This window comes from Zeus faber (genome assembly GCF_960531495.2).
Source record: "Zeus faber genome assembly, chromosome: 4".
Taxonomy (NCBI): domain Eukaryota; kingdom Metazoa; phylum Chordata; class Actinopteri; order Zeiformes; family Zeidae; genus Zeus; species Zeus faber.
This window is the reverse complement of record NC_137191.1, coordinates 16,388,927-16,403,860: the sequence shown is the minus strand read 5'-3', so window position 1 is coordinate 16,403,860 and position 14,934 is coordinate 16,388,927. Positions and strand designations below refer to the sequence as shown.

At 43.3% G+C, this 14,934-nt stretch overlaps 1 protein-coding gene across 1 annotated transcript; it reads left to right on the top strand.

Annotated features, from left to right (window-relative positions):
• Nucleotides 1-355: 355 nt before the first annotated feature.
• anxa5b (annexin A5b) lies at nucleotides 356-9,060 on the top strand. The gene is made up of 13 exons (XM_079999680.1): nucleotides 356-565; nucleotides 832-875; nucleotides 2,972-3,056; nucleotides 3,772-3,866; nucleotides 4,089-4,202; nucleotides 4,346-4,436; nucleotides 5,015-5,094; nucleotides 5,291-5,341; nucleotides 5,970-6,063; nucleotides 6,207-6,302; nucleotides 8,122-8,180; nucleotides 8,459-8,581; nucleotides 8,686-9,060. The coding sequence occupies exons 2-13, from the start codon at nucleotides 873-875 to the stop codon at nucleotides 8,746-8,748; spliced, it is 954 nt and encodes a 317-aa protein (XP_079855806.1). The 5' UTR covers nucleotides 356-565; nucleotides 832-872; the 3' UTR covers nucleotides 8,749-9,060.
• Nucleotides 9,061-14,934: the final 5,874 nt, after the last annotated feature.

Here is a 14,934-nt window from a genome sequence, read left to right as displayed (position 1 = left end):
AATGGATCGATACGACAAACCCGCACTGGCATGTCTACCGTAACCGTAAAACAATAAATAAAAAATAATAATAAAAAATTAAAATAAATACATAAATAAATAAATAATAATAATAATAATAATAATAATAATAATAAATAAATAAATAAATAAATAAATAAATAAATAAATAAATAAACAAACAAACAAATAAATAAATAATAACAAAAAAAAATAATATATATATATATATATATATATATAAAAATAAAAACAACATTTCCCAGAATGCCCGAGGAGCTGTCCCGTGCGCGAGGCGTTTATTCACCGGGGTGTGGTCCGCCCCCTCACGCGCGCGCGCAGCGGACTTTTGTCGCCGGTTTCTGGGAGCTCGAGCGTCCTTCGCTTCACTTCTCCCTCTTCTCGTTCTTCTTCCTCCTCCTCCTCCTCCTCCTCCTCGTTCTTCCTCCTCCTCCTCGTTCCTCCTCCTCCTCCTACTCTTCTCGTTCTTCCTCCTCCTCCTCCTCCTCCTCCTCCTCCACCACCTCCATCTCCTCTTCGGCTCGCGCAGCGCCCGGACGTCGCGGTAAGTTTCGTGGGAAGCGCTTCACCGGAGAGAGTCGCAGCCGGTAAACCACCGCGAAAATACTGTTGTTTGACAGCTTTTTTTTCGCGGTAGTTCATTGCCGAGGTGACGGGGACACGTCCCGCCCGCCCGTCAGTCCGTCAGTCTGTCGGGGCGAGTGGCGGGACACCCGAACTGTTAGAAGTTATCAACCGCTGCCTTGTAACGCTTTGTGTGTTTTATGGTTTTTTGTTTTTTTTAAACTCTTTCGATGGATTCTGTTGCAGACTTAACTTTCTCCGTCGAACACAAGCCGAGCCTCTGAAAAATGGTGAGTCGTGTTTATTTATGGTCGCAAGTAAGGAGGGTCGAACCGCTGTCGAGCCGATAAGTAGCGGCCGGGATGTGAAGAAAGTCCGTTATTCGGGCCCAACGTCTGACTCGTGTCCCCTGACACGGAAAAGGTGCCGACGCCCACTGGACTCCGCGTTACGCAATCGTTCCGTTGTGGCGTGCGAGTGATCTATACCTCACACTGCAAGTCATTCAGCTCAAAAACAAGACAAAAGCTTAAAAAAAAAAGTTCAAATTTTCACGCACCAAAAAGTTGAGCTCGGTGACTTTGTGTGTGTGTGAGAGAGAGAGGGAGAGAGAGGTGTGTGTGTGTGGTTTCAGAGGGGCTGCATTTGGGAAAGCTTGGAACTTAAAGTGTGTGACTCATGCTGCGATGGACTTCATTTGGGTGGATCCCTCTCTCTCTCTCTCTCTCTCCCCTATTTAAACTTCCCCATTTTCCAGAAGGCCTCCCTCTCTTAAAGGGGAACCGGGTCAGTGTAAAAAAACGAAATACCAAGAATGTCGCGCAGTGACCGTGCTGTCGGCTTCAAAAGAAGGTAATACTGGAAAAGATGGAAAGGTTTTCTTGCTCTAGCATGTGGTCACGTGGACCAGGTCCTTTTGCGTCCAAATCCTGGTATTAAGTGCAGCTGTCTTGGCAGGGAGGAGGCTGTGTGTATGAAATAAAACTGGTATCGTCAACACTGAATACATACAGCGTGTTTGGAAAGGTCTTATACCGTACGCTTCGCATTTCGGTATTCTGCGTGACAGCGTTTTGTTGACGGACACTTTTATGTTTTCCTTGTGGACGAAGCAGGGGCGGCTCGGACTGTAAAGAGTTTCCATGACGACGGTACCAGGAGCCGTATGGCCGGCTTCTCCGCAGGCCCATAAAGCGGCGATAGCGATCTGCGGCGCGGTGTGTTGACCACGTTACAGGTCCCCAGAGCAAGTCTCAGCCTGTGGCTCACGACGCAACGCTGAGCAAACGGCAGGATTTCGAGGCATTCCACGTGCAACTTAAACGTCGTTGTAATGAATGGGATTCCTATGTGTTAATGGCCTGTTCTTCCCCCTGAATGTTTTTGTTCATCGGTTTGACTCAGGACCTTGTGCATCTCGATTAGATTTGGCTCGTGGTGCCCAATACACCTCGGCTTGATTATGACAATTAGAGGAGAGAACATTTGGGCATTCCTCATGTGCACAAGACGGAATCATTGTTGTTATAATAACGTCGCCTTTGGCATTCCTTATTTTGTCAAATATCCAGGGTCAGAATTCTGCGGGGCCTGGCCCATTCCAGACACATTCCCGTGGTTTTCCCCTCTCCAAACACTATCATCCAACATTTGGACCCTCCCAAAATTCTATAGCCTACCTTTTTTTTTTTTTTTTTATCCCGTATTGCAGTTACAGCAGCAAGTACTTTTAGTGGAAAACAGTGCTGATTGGTCACTCTTATCCTGTCTTCTCAAAGTTTCCAAGGCAATAAGGATCTTCTATAAGGTTAAAAAATAAATAAATAAATAAATAAAAAAGTGCCGCATATTGAGAAACAATGCGGCTCGTAAACCTGCGGAATAGAGGTGAAAAGATAGGATCTGTCTGCTCCTAATTATGTGCAGATGTACATGTGCAGCAGTTACAGGCGTCTGGGTCCTGTGTTTGACAGGGAGGAGCCCTCTTCCCTTGTTGACAGTATGGACTTCAGGAGAGAGACATTTGTCGTGTGTCCTGGGTGTAGACATTATTCACATATTCATTGTTATATAAAATACTTGAATGCTGACGAATAAAGCTTTGACCACGGCGATTTTTGTGGTTAAAGAGAGTTAACTACTTCCAAAAGAAGTAATATATCTGCTTTCCAGTCTCATGTGGATTTTCCATTCATGTTGTGGTTTTTATTTACTATAGTATCTGCTTTTCCTTGCCATATATATAAATTGTCGTATCAGAAATAAAATGTATGTGATGTGTTTTGGATATGAGCCCAAATGAGGTGTGGTTTTATCAGTGTTATTCTATTTTAACGATCCACCCTATCTAAATCTGCTGAAACACCGTTCACTTCCATGTTTACAGTCCGGCAAAGGATCCGTGAAGGCCATCGCAAACTTCAACGCCAGCGAGGATGCTGAGACCTTGTACAAGGCCATGAAAGGACTGGGTAATATTAAGTGTGTGTGTGTGTGTGTGTGTGTGTGTGTGTGTGTGTGTGTGTGTGTGTGTGTGTGTGTGTGTGTGTGTGTGTGTGTGTGTGTGTGTGTGTGTGTGTGTGTGTGTGTGTGTGTGTGCCCGTCTGCATCCCTGTCTGTGTGTGCTTTCGAGCTTATAGGATTTCTGTCATTCAGGGGCGGAAATCACGGGGGGGACACGGGGAGGGTCCGGACCCTAAAGCGACAAAATGGCTGGAGCCGGAGTGGATATGATGACATCCCTGTTTTATTGTTTCAGTCCCCCCCTCTTCTCAAACCAAAGTTACGCCCTTGCTGTCAACGCGTCGTAATTTGACATTTGTGAGCCACCTGCGGAAGTTTGGCTGGTCAATACTATCCTGACAGGCAATTAAGGTTAAACCGCGTCGAGGAGTCATCAGAGCTCTCTCCAGGGAGCCCAGCCCTCTACATGTGACTCATACATAATGGAAACAGTGATATTTAAAACACGTTAGTCTGAGCAAAAACAAAACATCATCAGTGATACAAACCAAGCGGCAGAAGTCATGGGCAACATGATTATACAGCTGGAGTGTTTCTGGAGACAAAAAGCCACTGTTTACATGTACTGTATATCCGAGTTTAAGTTATACCCTGTGAGAACGCTAGTCGGCAACAAAATTGCCTCGCTGTGCCAGTGTGTAACCATGGTGGTTGTCGCCGTAGGGACGGATGAGGACGCGATCCTGCAGTTGTTGACGGCTCGCAGCAATTCCCAGAGGCAGCAGATCAAAGCCACCTACAAGACCCTGCACGGAAAGGTTCGGCGTGCTTCACAAAAAACACAGTAATAGATGACCGTGACCAGCACCGCCCACACACTCACAGCACCACGAGAACTCCGACAATAGCCCGACTGGAGTAAAACTAATTATATTTACACACTGCACAGCGTGACGCGGCTGGACAGAGACAATGCACCAAGCACGACGTATAAATCAACTCTTCTTGCGCAACACAACTGACACGTGTCTCCTTCTCAGGATCTGGTACAAGACCTGAAGGGGGAGCTGGGGGGGAAATTTGAGTCCCTCATTGTGGCGCTGATGTTTCCACCCGTCGCTTACGATGTGACCACGCTGCGCAACGCCATTAAGGTTGGTACCGCAACTGAGAGATCAGAGGCCTATGAAGATTTTCAGGAAGGTGGTCTAAAGATTTGTGAACACACAAACAGAGCGTATGCCAGATCAATAAACGATCAAATAAATGACCAGACTTTACCCTGTTTGGCCGCTAGGGGGCGGGGACGGACGAGAAGGTTCTGGTGGAGATACTTTCCTCCAGAACAGCAAAGCAGATCAAGGACATTGTTGCTGCCTATAGAGAGGGTAAACACACACACACACACACACACACACACACACACACACACACACACACACACACACACACACACACACACACACAAACACACCATTTTTTTTGTCTGAAATATAAAGATTTTTTACTGAAGGCATTAATGTACAATTGCCTCTATTTTGGTAAGTACTAGGTGCTTTAGATATTTTCAATGAGTATAAATGACTTTTCTGGCCCTTTCGAGATGTTATTCAAGCACCAAAAGTGCCAAAAACTACTGAGTCATGCGCATTGGCAAACATTGTAACCATCAGAAGCACGCATAACGCTAGATCTTTTTAACCTCAGTGCATTGCTGCTTTCTTAATATGTAATATATAATGCTGCAGTGTCAAGTATGTTACGTCATATCGTCATATTTGCAATCAAGACAAGAAGGAACTTGCTAAAAGTGTATTGGCTGTCGAGTCTCGACAGGAACTGAATAAAACTGAATTTACATGCATGAAGCTAAACGTTGAGAGGCACAAAAACAGGAACAGGCTGCATAAAATGACCAAAATAGACCGAAAATTTGTGTGTGTGTGTGTGTGTGTGTGACACACAGAGTATGATGATAACCTGGAGGAGGACGTAGCTGGGGACACCTCCGGTCACTTCAAGAGGCTGCTGGTTATTTTGCTCCAGGTTCGTTTCCCCTCCTCTGCTTTTCACTCCTCCAGTTTCCTCCTCTCAACCGCTTCCCCTTTCTCCCCTCCTCTAGTTTTGTCTTACCCCTCTCCCCTTCTTTATTTTCCTTTCCTTTCATGTGCCTTTTCCATTTCTTCCTTTCTTTTCCTTTCCTCGTCTCCTCTCCTCACAGCAGTTTACCGTTTCTCCTCAGGCTACCAGGCAGCAGGGGATTCAGAATGGAATCATTGACAGTGATGCTCAGGTGAGTTTAATTTTATTTCCTTTAGTTTGTTTCATTTAGTTTGTCGTACTTATTGTTGGAATCCGCGAGAGCATTAGTAAACAAGTAAAGTAAACAAGTGAAGTTTCGGAAGGGTTAAAAAAAAACAACTTCTGAATCAATGGTGTGTTTGTATTTTTTTTGGAATCATGTGTGACTGTCACATGCATGTGATGATGGGATCAACACTGGCCGTGTGTGTGTGCGTGCCTGCCTGCGTGCGCGCGTCGTGATGCACGTGTCTGTGACCCTTGAGCTGTAAAATATTTACCTCTACTCTGATGCCCGCATCGGGCACTGAACGACAAGTACAAAACCTAAAGGGTTGAATCCTGGAACTATTCACCAGAAATATAAAAACATTATTTATTATATGTAACAGTGTTTATTTGATGCTGATGACTCATTTAATCTCTTCAATTTAAAATCTTATCCAACCAATCCCTAATCCCTTTATATATTTGAAATATATAGTTCTTAGTTATGTGTCAGTGCTCCTCTTAAAATAATTTCCTTCTAAGTTATTGAAGGAGTAAACCAGACACGATGTTAAAACCCAGAATGTGTTTTTTTTTTTTTTTTTGTTGTTTGTTTGTTTTTTTGGTTGCAGGCTCTGTTCAAGGCCGGCGAGGAGAAGTTTGGAACTGACGAGCAGCAGTTTGTCACCATCCTCGGCAACAGAAGCGCAGAACATCTGAGGAAAGGTCGGCGTGTTTTCTGTGCCATCCCAGAACAGGGGTGACGTCTTGCGGTGTTTGTGCGCGAGTGCGTTTGCGTGACACAAACAGATAATTGCATTTTTTTATTAACGAGGATTCATTTGAGTCGCGCTGTATTTGTGTTTCAGTATTTGCCGCCTATATGAAGCTGGCCGGATATGAGATGGAGGAAAGCATTCAGAGGGAGACGTCTGGAAATCTGAGAGACTTGCTGCTTGCCGTAGGTAAGAAATATAGGCACACACACACACAAACACACACACACACACACACACACACACACACACACACAAACACAAACAAACAGAGATCACATATGTGACCAAGTTACAGTTTAAATAGTCTGGGCTTGTATTATCAAGTGTCTCAGAAACGCTCCTAGGAATCGAGCTGAAATTTGACCAGGAGTAAAAAAAACAAAACATTCCTACCCTCGGAGTAGGACATAAAAATCAGTTACAAAACGGACATTTTAATACTGTAAACATTGCAGTCTCTTATCTTCAGAATGTATGAGCTGTCGTCTCAATGACCTTAATACGCTGCCATCTATCACACCAGCACCTCCAGGGAAACCGGTCATTTGCATACTGTAAAAGCATTTCAGCATGTTGCTACTTCTCTGTTGCCCTGAAAACATAATGTTAATTATGTTATTTGTTCCGGGTTCTGCAGGATCTTAGATGATGTGATCTCCCGTGTGAGATCGGTCATAAAAAAAGATTCCTCCTCTATCCAAAGAATGTTTTTTAATAAATGATTTATTGAGTCTGGTACATACAAGCCTGGAATTATTAACGCACGTCACAGGTGAGGAGATGAGGAGAGACGTGGAGAGCGATTAAGAACAAACAACAGATATCTTTGGTTGGCATGGGACTCATTTTTATGACTAGGGCTGGGCCAGTCATGAAATCTTTGCTGCCGGTCGAATGTCACCAAATAATCGAATCGATCATCATCATCATCATCATCATCATTGTCTCGTCGGGGGGGGGGGTTGTTAGTTCATGAAACGGCAGCATAAGTAGAATATAATTGCAGCTGGCTTGCTACCAGGTTCAGACGGAAGGACGGAGAGAGACGCATGTTTGGCTGGATGTTTGCCGGCGCACCGGGTTTTATTTGGGATTTACATTTCCAAATGTTTTAGAATAAATCATATAATTGTTTATTTTTACAGTGCTTAACACTATTAAATGTTTCTCCTTTTTCATATAAAGCCCTCTACATTTAGCTGCTGGCAGCTGCATGCAGATGAAATGCCTCTAAAAGAACCGCCTACGTATGTTCTCCTGTAAAGCTGGAACAGTTAATAAACTACTTGAATTTCGGTAGTTTGTGTCATGTCTCATATATATACAGTGTAGTATATATAGGAGACAGCTACCTTCCATTTTCTGGGGGGTAAAGTCATAACACGCAACAAGTGTATCAGCTTGTATTAGTAATTCTGCATGTCACCAGGACTCGGGAAAACTTGCGCCACCGCGTCATTACGTCAACAGATGCTGCGTTCAATGGAAACCCGGAAAATTGTAACTTGTTTTAGACGTAATGCTGATGTAAAGACAAGCGACAGCATGGATAAGTGTTGTTGGCTTTGTTTACGCATACATAAAATTATTTATGTATATTTATAGGAATGGTAGATTATTTTCTACATTTTAGAAAAACATTAACAACTGGCGATTATCGCGGGTTTTTTTGCGTGTGTGACGATGTCTGCAGATAACCTTCAGTCGCCCAATTATGAAATAACCAGCCCAGTCCTATTTGTGACCCATCTTGTCTGGGACGAGCAGCAGCCCTTATGACCGTGTGGTGAAACCCCAGGTTGGGACAGAGCTGAAATTGATGAAACGCTTTTACTCCTATGCTTAGAATTACGACTGAATTAGCAGACTGAGAGTTTTTGGGCACTTGGGACCGATTTCCTACGCTGAGACACTTCGGGGCCCTGATATCTGAAGTGTTTTATTAACTTGCTTAACCGTCACTGCTAAATGCCTCCCTCCTTTCTTGATGTTGTGCCTCCTGTAGTGAAGTGTGCCAGGAGCGTGCCAGCCTACTTTGCTGAGACCCTGTACTCGGCCATGAAGGTAACGAACACACTCGGCCACTGGGCGGACACTTATGCTGAACGCGAAAAGTGAAATGCCAAAGACAGGATTGACAACGCAACTGACAAGTTGCAGTAGTTTATGTATTGTCTGTCTGCATTGACCACTACTTGACACACGCTTCAACTCAGATCTCAGACTGATTCCCTCTTATGTGTGTGTGTGTGTGTGTGTGTGTGTGTGTGTGTGTGTGTGTGTGTGTGTGTGTGTGTGTGTGTGTGTGTGTGTGTGTGTGTGTGTGTGTGTGTGTGTTGCAGGGAGCAGGAACTGATGACCAGACCTTGATCAGAGTGATGGCGTCTCGCAGCGAGGTGGACATGATGGACATCAGGACCGAGTTCAGGAGAATGTTCGCTTGCTCCCTGCATTCCATGATTATGGTATGTATCACATAGTTAAGAACACACAATGTATATACCACCATGTGTACACACTCCACACACACACAAATGTGAACAAGTTCCCCCCCTACTCTGGTTTTCAGGGAGACACTTCTGGTGACTACCGTAAGGCCTTGCTGCTGCTCTGCGGAGGGGATGACGAGTAATAACCGCGGCGTGAAGCGCAACGGGAGCACAATACCCTGAAGTGCCTCTTCTGAGCCCGTCACTAACTGAGTCCATGACAAACAGGAAGTCAACAACGTTTATACCGTCTTTTTAAAACGATGCATTCAAAAGTGTTTCTTTGAAAGGTAGCTAACATTGTTTTAATGCACACATTAAAACCGCTTTTGGTCCACTAATATCAGCAATTTTGTATTGGGAGTTTTTCAAACCAAAAATATATCGGACTCTGATTGTCTTTATATGCACTTTGTATTGCAAAACCAAATAAAAATCAAGAATGAATATTCAAAGGAGAGGGCTTTTAATTGCGATCCCTGACGTTGCGTGGTCTAAACTGTGGTTTTCTGTCTATGGGTCTACGGGTGGAGAGGTTGCATTAATGTCTTTTTATCATAGATGGGAAAAGACACCTTATTTCATTTTAGTAGGCAGCTCGATTTCCTCATCAATTAAGTGATAAGAGATCAATAAGACAGTGAAGTACATGTATTGAGCCACTGGTTTAATCTATTATTTGGTATGTCAGGGCTAAATGTTTGCCTCAGCTGCCTATACTATAATAAAATATAATAACACAATATATGAATGAATGAATATGTGAATGAATATATGAATGAACGAATGAACGATTGAATGAAAAAGTTACAGTTGAAATTTCAAGTTAGTGGCAATACTATGCTAAGGACGTGCACACCACCAGGGCAGTTCATCTCAAACTTTGATGACTACATTGCCAGGACTATTATCTCTGTTCCTTTCTGAAAGACAGATGACATTAATGGGCTAATTTGCTCTCCGAATGTACCAGTAATTACACTCAAACTAGTCACCAAAGACAGTACCATACACATCAGACAACAATTCACTTGCATTTACGGTGTATGTATTGTCATTATGCTGGGCGTAGCGTCCCCGTTTGCAGGGCCTGGTTGAAATAAACATCAATAAACATCACCTGAGTGAAGACTGAAAACACCAACACAAGTCACTTAGCCTACATGGATGCACTACATGCCTCCCTCTGCACACTGCTGGGACGGTATTATTGAACTTATTCACATCTGATAGTACAGTCACACTCACATTTGGTGGTAAAGACCTCATTGTGCTCATTTTGAATTACATTACATTGTCATATGCATCGCAGTGCATTTGCAGGGGCAGAATATTCACAACAAACAAGAAGCAACGACGCTGAGCTTATTCCGGCTGCTTATTCGCATTTTTCAGTCCGCCTTAAATGGCCGCAATACCGTTATTTGGCCTGTAGATGGCTCTACTGAGTGAACGATCGGTCCTGCACCGTCGAGGCCTCTATTGAGAGATTTCCAAAATGACTAATCTGTTCAGAGAAATAAAACAAACAACGACCGTTCAGGATGCATTTTCAAATGTAAAATATACAAATCAAAATCATAATAGCATCACAATCTGGACTGTATTTAAATTCCAAAGGGAAACAGTGTTTGAACTTTCTGCATAATTGTCATAACTTTACCGTATGTTTTTTTTTTTTTTTATTATGACTTTTATTATGAATATGACACTTTTATGAACAACCTCTGAACATGGTATGCAGACTGTGGCGTCCTTGTGTCATTGCATTATTTTATTTTTTTACCAACTTACCGACAAGTTAGCAGCCGAATTGAGCCTCGTCCAGAAGCGGAGCTACAAAGTACTCAGCTGTAGTGGGTGTACTTCCCAGCCCGCACCACCAGGGGGCGCTCGAGCCGCGGCAATGTCGTCCCAATAGTCACGCGTTTAAAAGAGGCGTTTTTTCATTCTCACGGTCATTTTCTTATCATTTCCAAAGATGAACGCGATAAACCTCACGTTGGTATTTTCTGTGCCACAACGTTCCGGTGTCCGCGCTGTTTTTGTTGAATGAATCTACTTTCTACTCCAACTCCCACCCTCCTCTGCGACAACACGAGATGGGAGGCGGCTGTGACGATCTTTTCACTAATTACTACTATTTACAATTTACGACTATCTGCTATTTAATACTATTTACTATTATTCGCTCCTAGTTACTATTAACTATTAACGAACATTTACTACTACTTACTGCTATTTACTATTTACTACTATTTACTATGATTTACTACTATTTACTATTTACTATTATTTAATACTATTTACTGCTATTTACTATTTACCATAAACTAATATCTACTACTACTAACTGCTATTTACTATTTACTACTATTTACTACTATTTGGGTTGATGGGTGGATGATGGGTTAAACGCAGAGGCCTCATTTCACCGCCACCATCCAAAGCATGTGGATGTGTGTGTGTGTGTGTGCGTGTGTGTGCGTGTGTGTGTGCATGTGTTGTAGTGTGGTGTGCTGTGTGACAAATAAAGATTGTTCTTCTTCTTCTATTAACTATTTACTACTATTAACCATTTACTACTATTTACTATTTACTACTATTTACTATTGACTAATATTTACAATGAAATAATATTTACTATTTATTGCTACTTACTGATATTTGCTATTTACCACTATTTACTCTTATTTACTATTAACTATTTACTACTATTTGCAAAGTACTACTATTTACTACTTTTTACTACTATTTACTGTTATTTACTACTATTTACTATTTACTACCATTTACGACTACTACTGTACTACTGTGCACAGTGTTGCATAGATGGATATTTCCCACAGTGGAAAGTAAATGTTTACTGTTTGCACTGTTGGCAACGTGCGTCGCCGGTTTCTTTTAACTGTGAAAAATGATCAGATTTGTATTTACGAAGTGAAGATTATTTGTACACGCATGTGGTATTTTATTTTTTTGCTTGAAGCAGTCTCTCTCAAACGGAGGCACTCGTACGTACGTACCCGTAAGGGCGCTGCAGGGGTACTGAAGGAGGTACTCGGATAATAACAAATAAAAAAAGTGTTAAAAAATATTGGTTATATATAATGTTTAAAAAAACACATACGACATGCATACAATAGTTTATCATTTATTTATCATGTAGTAATTAGTTTGTGTTCATTTATCCCCCCCAATGTCAGTGAAGGGGGTACTCGGCTGAAAAACGATCTGAGAGGGGGTACACTACTAAAAGACGCTTAGGTGAAAAATCGCGACAGAAAATCTTGTGTGAAGCCTCGACACTCCTTTTTCTCCCTTCCTTTCTCAATTTTTTGTGCATTTCGGATATTTTAGCAATTTCTTTATGCAGTTGAACGGAAGTGATCGTCCAAAAATGGCGACCGTGTCCATAGAAACCCATCGCAACCGTCAAAGGTCACGTTCCCTATTTCGCACGTGGGAACTTGCACCACGAATATTTATTCATGAAAACATTTTGATGAAAGCAAACAATCAGTCATGTTATCGTGCTTTGGGTAAATTAGTTAATGTGGTGTGTGTGTGTGTGTGTGTGTGTGTGTGTGTGTGTGTGTGTGTGTGTGTGTGTGTGTGTGGGTGGGTGGGTGGGTGGGTGGGTGTGCGTGCGTGTGCGTGCGTGTGTGTGGGTGGGTGGGTGTGTGTGCGTGCGTGCGTGTGCGCATACCCGTGTGTGTGTGTTTGTGTGTGTGTATGTGTGTGTGCGTGTGGTTGTGTAATGTATGTAAAGGGGATTGCCCTGGGCCTTGTTACACTAAGCTGATCTACTAACCCTTTTTGGTATTGTTGTTCTTGATTGTTTCCATGGCGACGGGCAGCCAATAACAGGGGCTGGACAGAAGGGCGTGGGCTCAGGCCACCTCGAGTCACAGGAAGAACAATACCCCTGGCTCCTCCCCGCCTCACTCCAGCGCATGTGAGTGTGCACGTGTGTGTGCATGCGTGTGTGTGCGTGTGTGTGTGTGAGAGTGCGTGTGTGTGTCCGTGTGTGTTCTAATTAGAGTGAAGTTTGTTTTGATGTTTTTCCCCTCGTTCTTCCCTCCGCCCCTCCTTTCATCCTCACTTTTTCATGAATGAACTCCTGCGTCGATGGTTTCCACTGAATCCGTTTTTTCCAAGTACTTCCAAGAAGAGTAGACGACTCCAAGTACAGTCGTTTTTGACCTACACCTGGTCCGAAGTGTTATGTGTGGGGGGGGGGAAATACAGTGAAATCCACATTATTTCTGTTTCCACAAATAGAATAAAGGTTTCACTGGTTTCACAAGCTGAAATAGGGTTTGAAATGATGTTTGACATCGATTCAGTAACACGAAGCAGTTGCCCTGTGTTTTTATCGAGGTTCAGCCATGAAACAACAGGTATATCTATCAGAAAAATCCGAGGGCTTTGAACGCACCATGTAGTCAGAAGCTGCAAATCGACACAAGATAAAATAAAAATACACTTTCTGTGAGAGGCAGCAGTGTGGGTTAGCACAGAAATACCTTTAGTTTGATCAGACTCAAACATTCCCCAGCACTGGTACAGTGTCAGCCCTACGAAAAAGTGTAACTTAAATGTAGTTATGACATTTCAACAATAAGTGACCACAGATGCTGCATGTCACCCAGACACGGGCCATATACTGTGTGTGGTTAATTTCCTGGGTTTTTTTTCCCCTTTTGGTTGAGTATTCTCTCCCCGCAGCTACAATAACTTCCTTCTTTCATCTCCCTTTTATGAACTGACAAACCCTGACCACGGACCTGTATTTTTCTAAAAAGTAATCTGCTGGAAAGAGTAGCCACAAATCCCATTACACTCAAATTCCTCAAGGCATGAAAAACAGAAAATTCCACTTTGGAATTCCACTGAGGCTGCTGCCGGCTCCGGTGCGACTTTAATGCATTTCACTGTTGTTTGCGATGCCCCTATCGAACGTGTATTTTCTAAATTTTTTATTTTTCTTACCTTTTTGGAACAGACTTTCTCATATTACGGACCAGGCTGCTGGAAGAAGAAACCGATCTATAAAGTCCTAATAATAAATATTCAGCAAGATGACCTCATTATCTGCGTTGATTAAGGCCCACCGGATCCATTTACACTGGAGGTCAAAATGCTTGATTTTACCTGTTCCATTTTCAATGGAAGCACATATTTGTACACACACACACACACACACACACACACACACACACACACACAAAGTTTTCCAAATAATATTTGCCTGAGGTGGTACACCCATTTGTGGAATCAGGCTGGTGCTTGCACGGGCAGAAACCTGGAAGGGTTGTAAAGAAAGTGTATTCATAGGAGTAGTGAAAGGTGTGTGTATGTGTGTGTGTGTGTGTGTGTGTGTGTTGCGTGCGTGCGTGTGCTGTCTCAGGTGTTTTGTTTGCGGGGCACGGACGCCGTCTTCCTGGCGTGGGAGCAACAAGAGGAGACCTGTTCCTCCCTCGACGTGGCTTTGGAAGATAAAAGAGAAGCGATGGTGTTTCCTAAAAGGGCGTCTGATGGAAAACAGCAGGAGCGGGATCCCCGGGATTGGGGGCTGGGCGTTTTCAGGGTTTAGTTCGGGCTTAATCGTACAGAATACATCATTATGTCAGCGATCTAAAAAGGCGTCCTGTTTTGTGTGATTGATACAGATAAGACAGGAGCTTCGTGACGTCAAAGTAAAGTACAATATTTTTGAATCACACTGATGTGACTCTACAGTACATTAAGAGGCCCTGGGCTTTCAGGCTGTTTTACCTCCATTTATGAACAGTTTCCACCCGGACGTCGTCGTCACGACCGTCCTCATTCGTTCCTGTTACTACGACTCACTATTAACCAAACAAGTATCGTTTCAGTTCGCAAAGCCCGGCACCGCTGCGTAATCCATGGCGCCGCGGCAGAGCGTGGCTTTTTTGTCAATTTAAAGCTGGTTTTCCTCTCTGCCATGACCAAATCCAGCGTTCCCCGTCAGTTATTAAGGAAACAACACAGAGAGCCGTTGGATGTTGGACCAGGAAGGGATGTGATTGGCTGCAGAATGATCCGATACCGTTTTCCCCAATCAAACACTAATTCTCACAACTTTATTTCCGTGCCAAAGTATCAGCACAGCCCTGTGATTTTGGGTGTGTGTGTTTGTGTGTGTGTGTGTGTGTGTGTGTGTGTGTGTGTGTGTGTACAGGCATGAAAAAATGGCACGTGCGCTAACACACACACACACACACACACACACACACACACACACACACACACACACACACACACACCAACACACACAAACGCACACCCATAGACAAACACAC

Coding starts and splice junctions, on each gene's coding strand:
- anxa5b (XM_079999680.1), top strand. Junction 4,203..4,345: donor CGCTGCGCAACGCCATTAAG/GTTGGTACCGCA, acceptor TTTGGCCGCTAG/GGGGCGGGGACGGACGAGAA. Junction 8,181..8,458: donor CCCTGTACTCGGCCATGAAG/GTAACGAACACA, acceptor TGTGTGTTGCAG/GGAGCAGGAACTGATGACCA.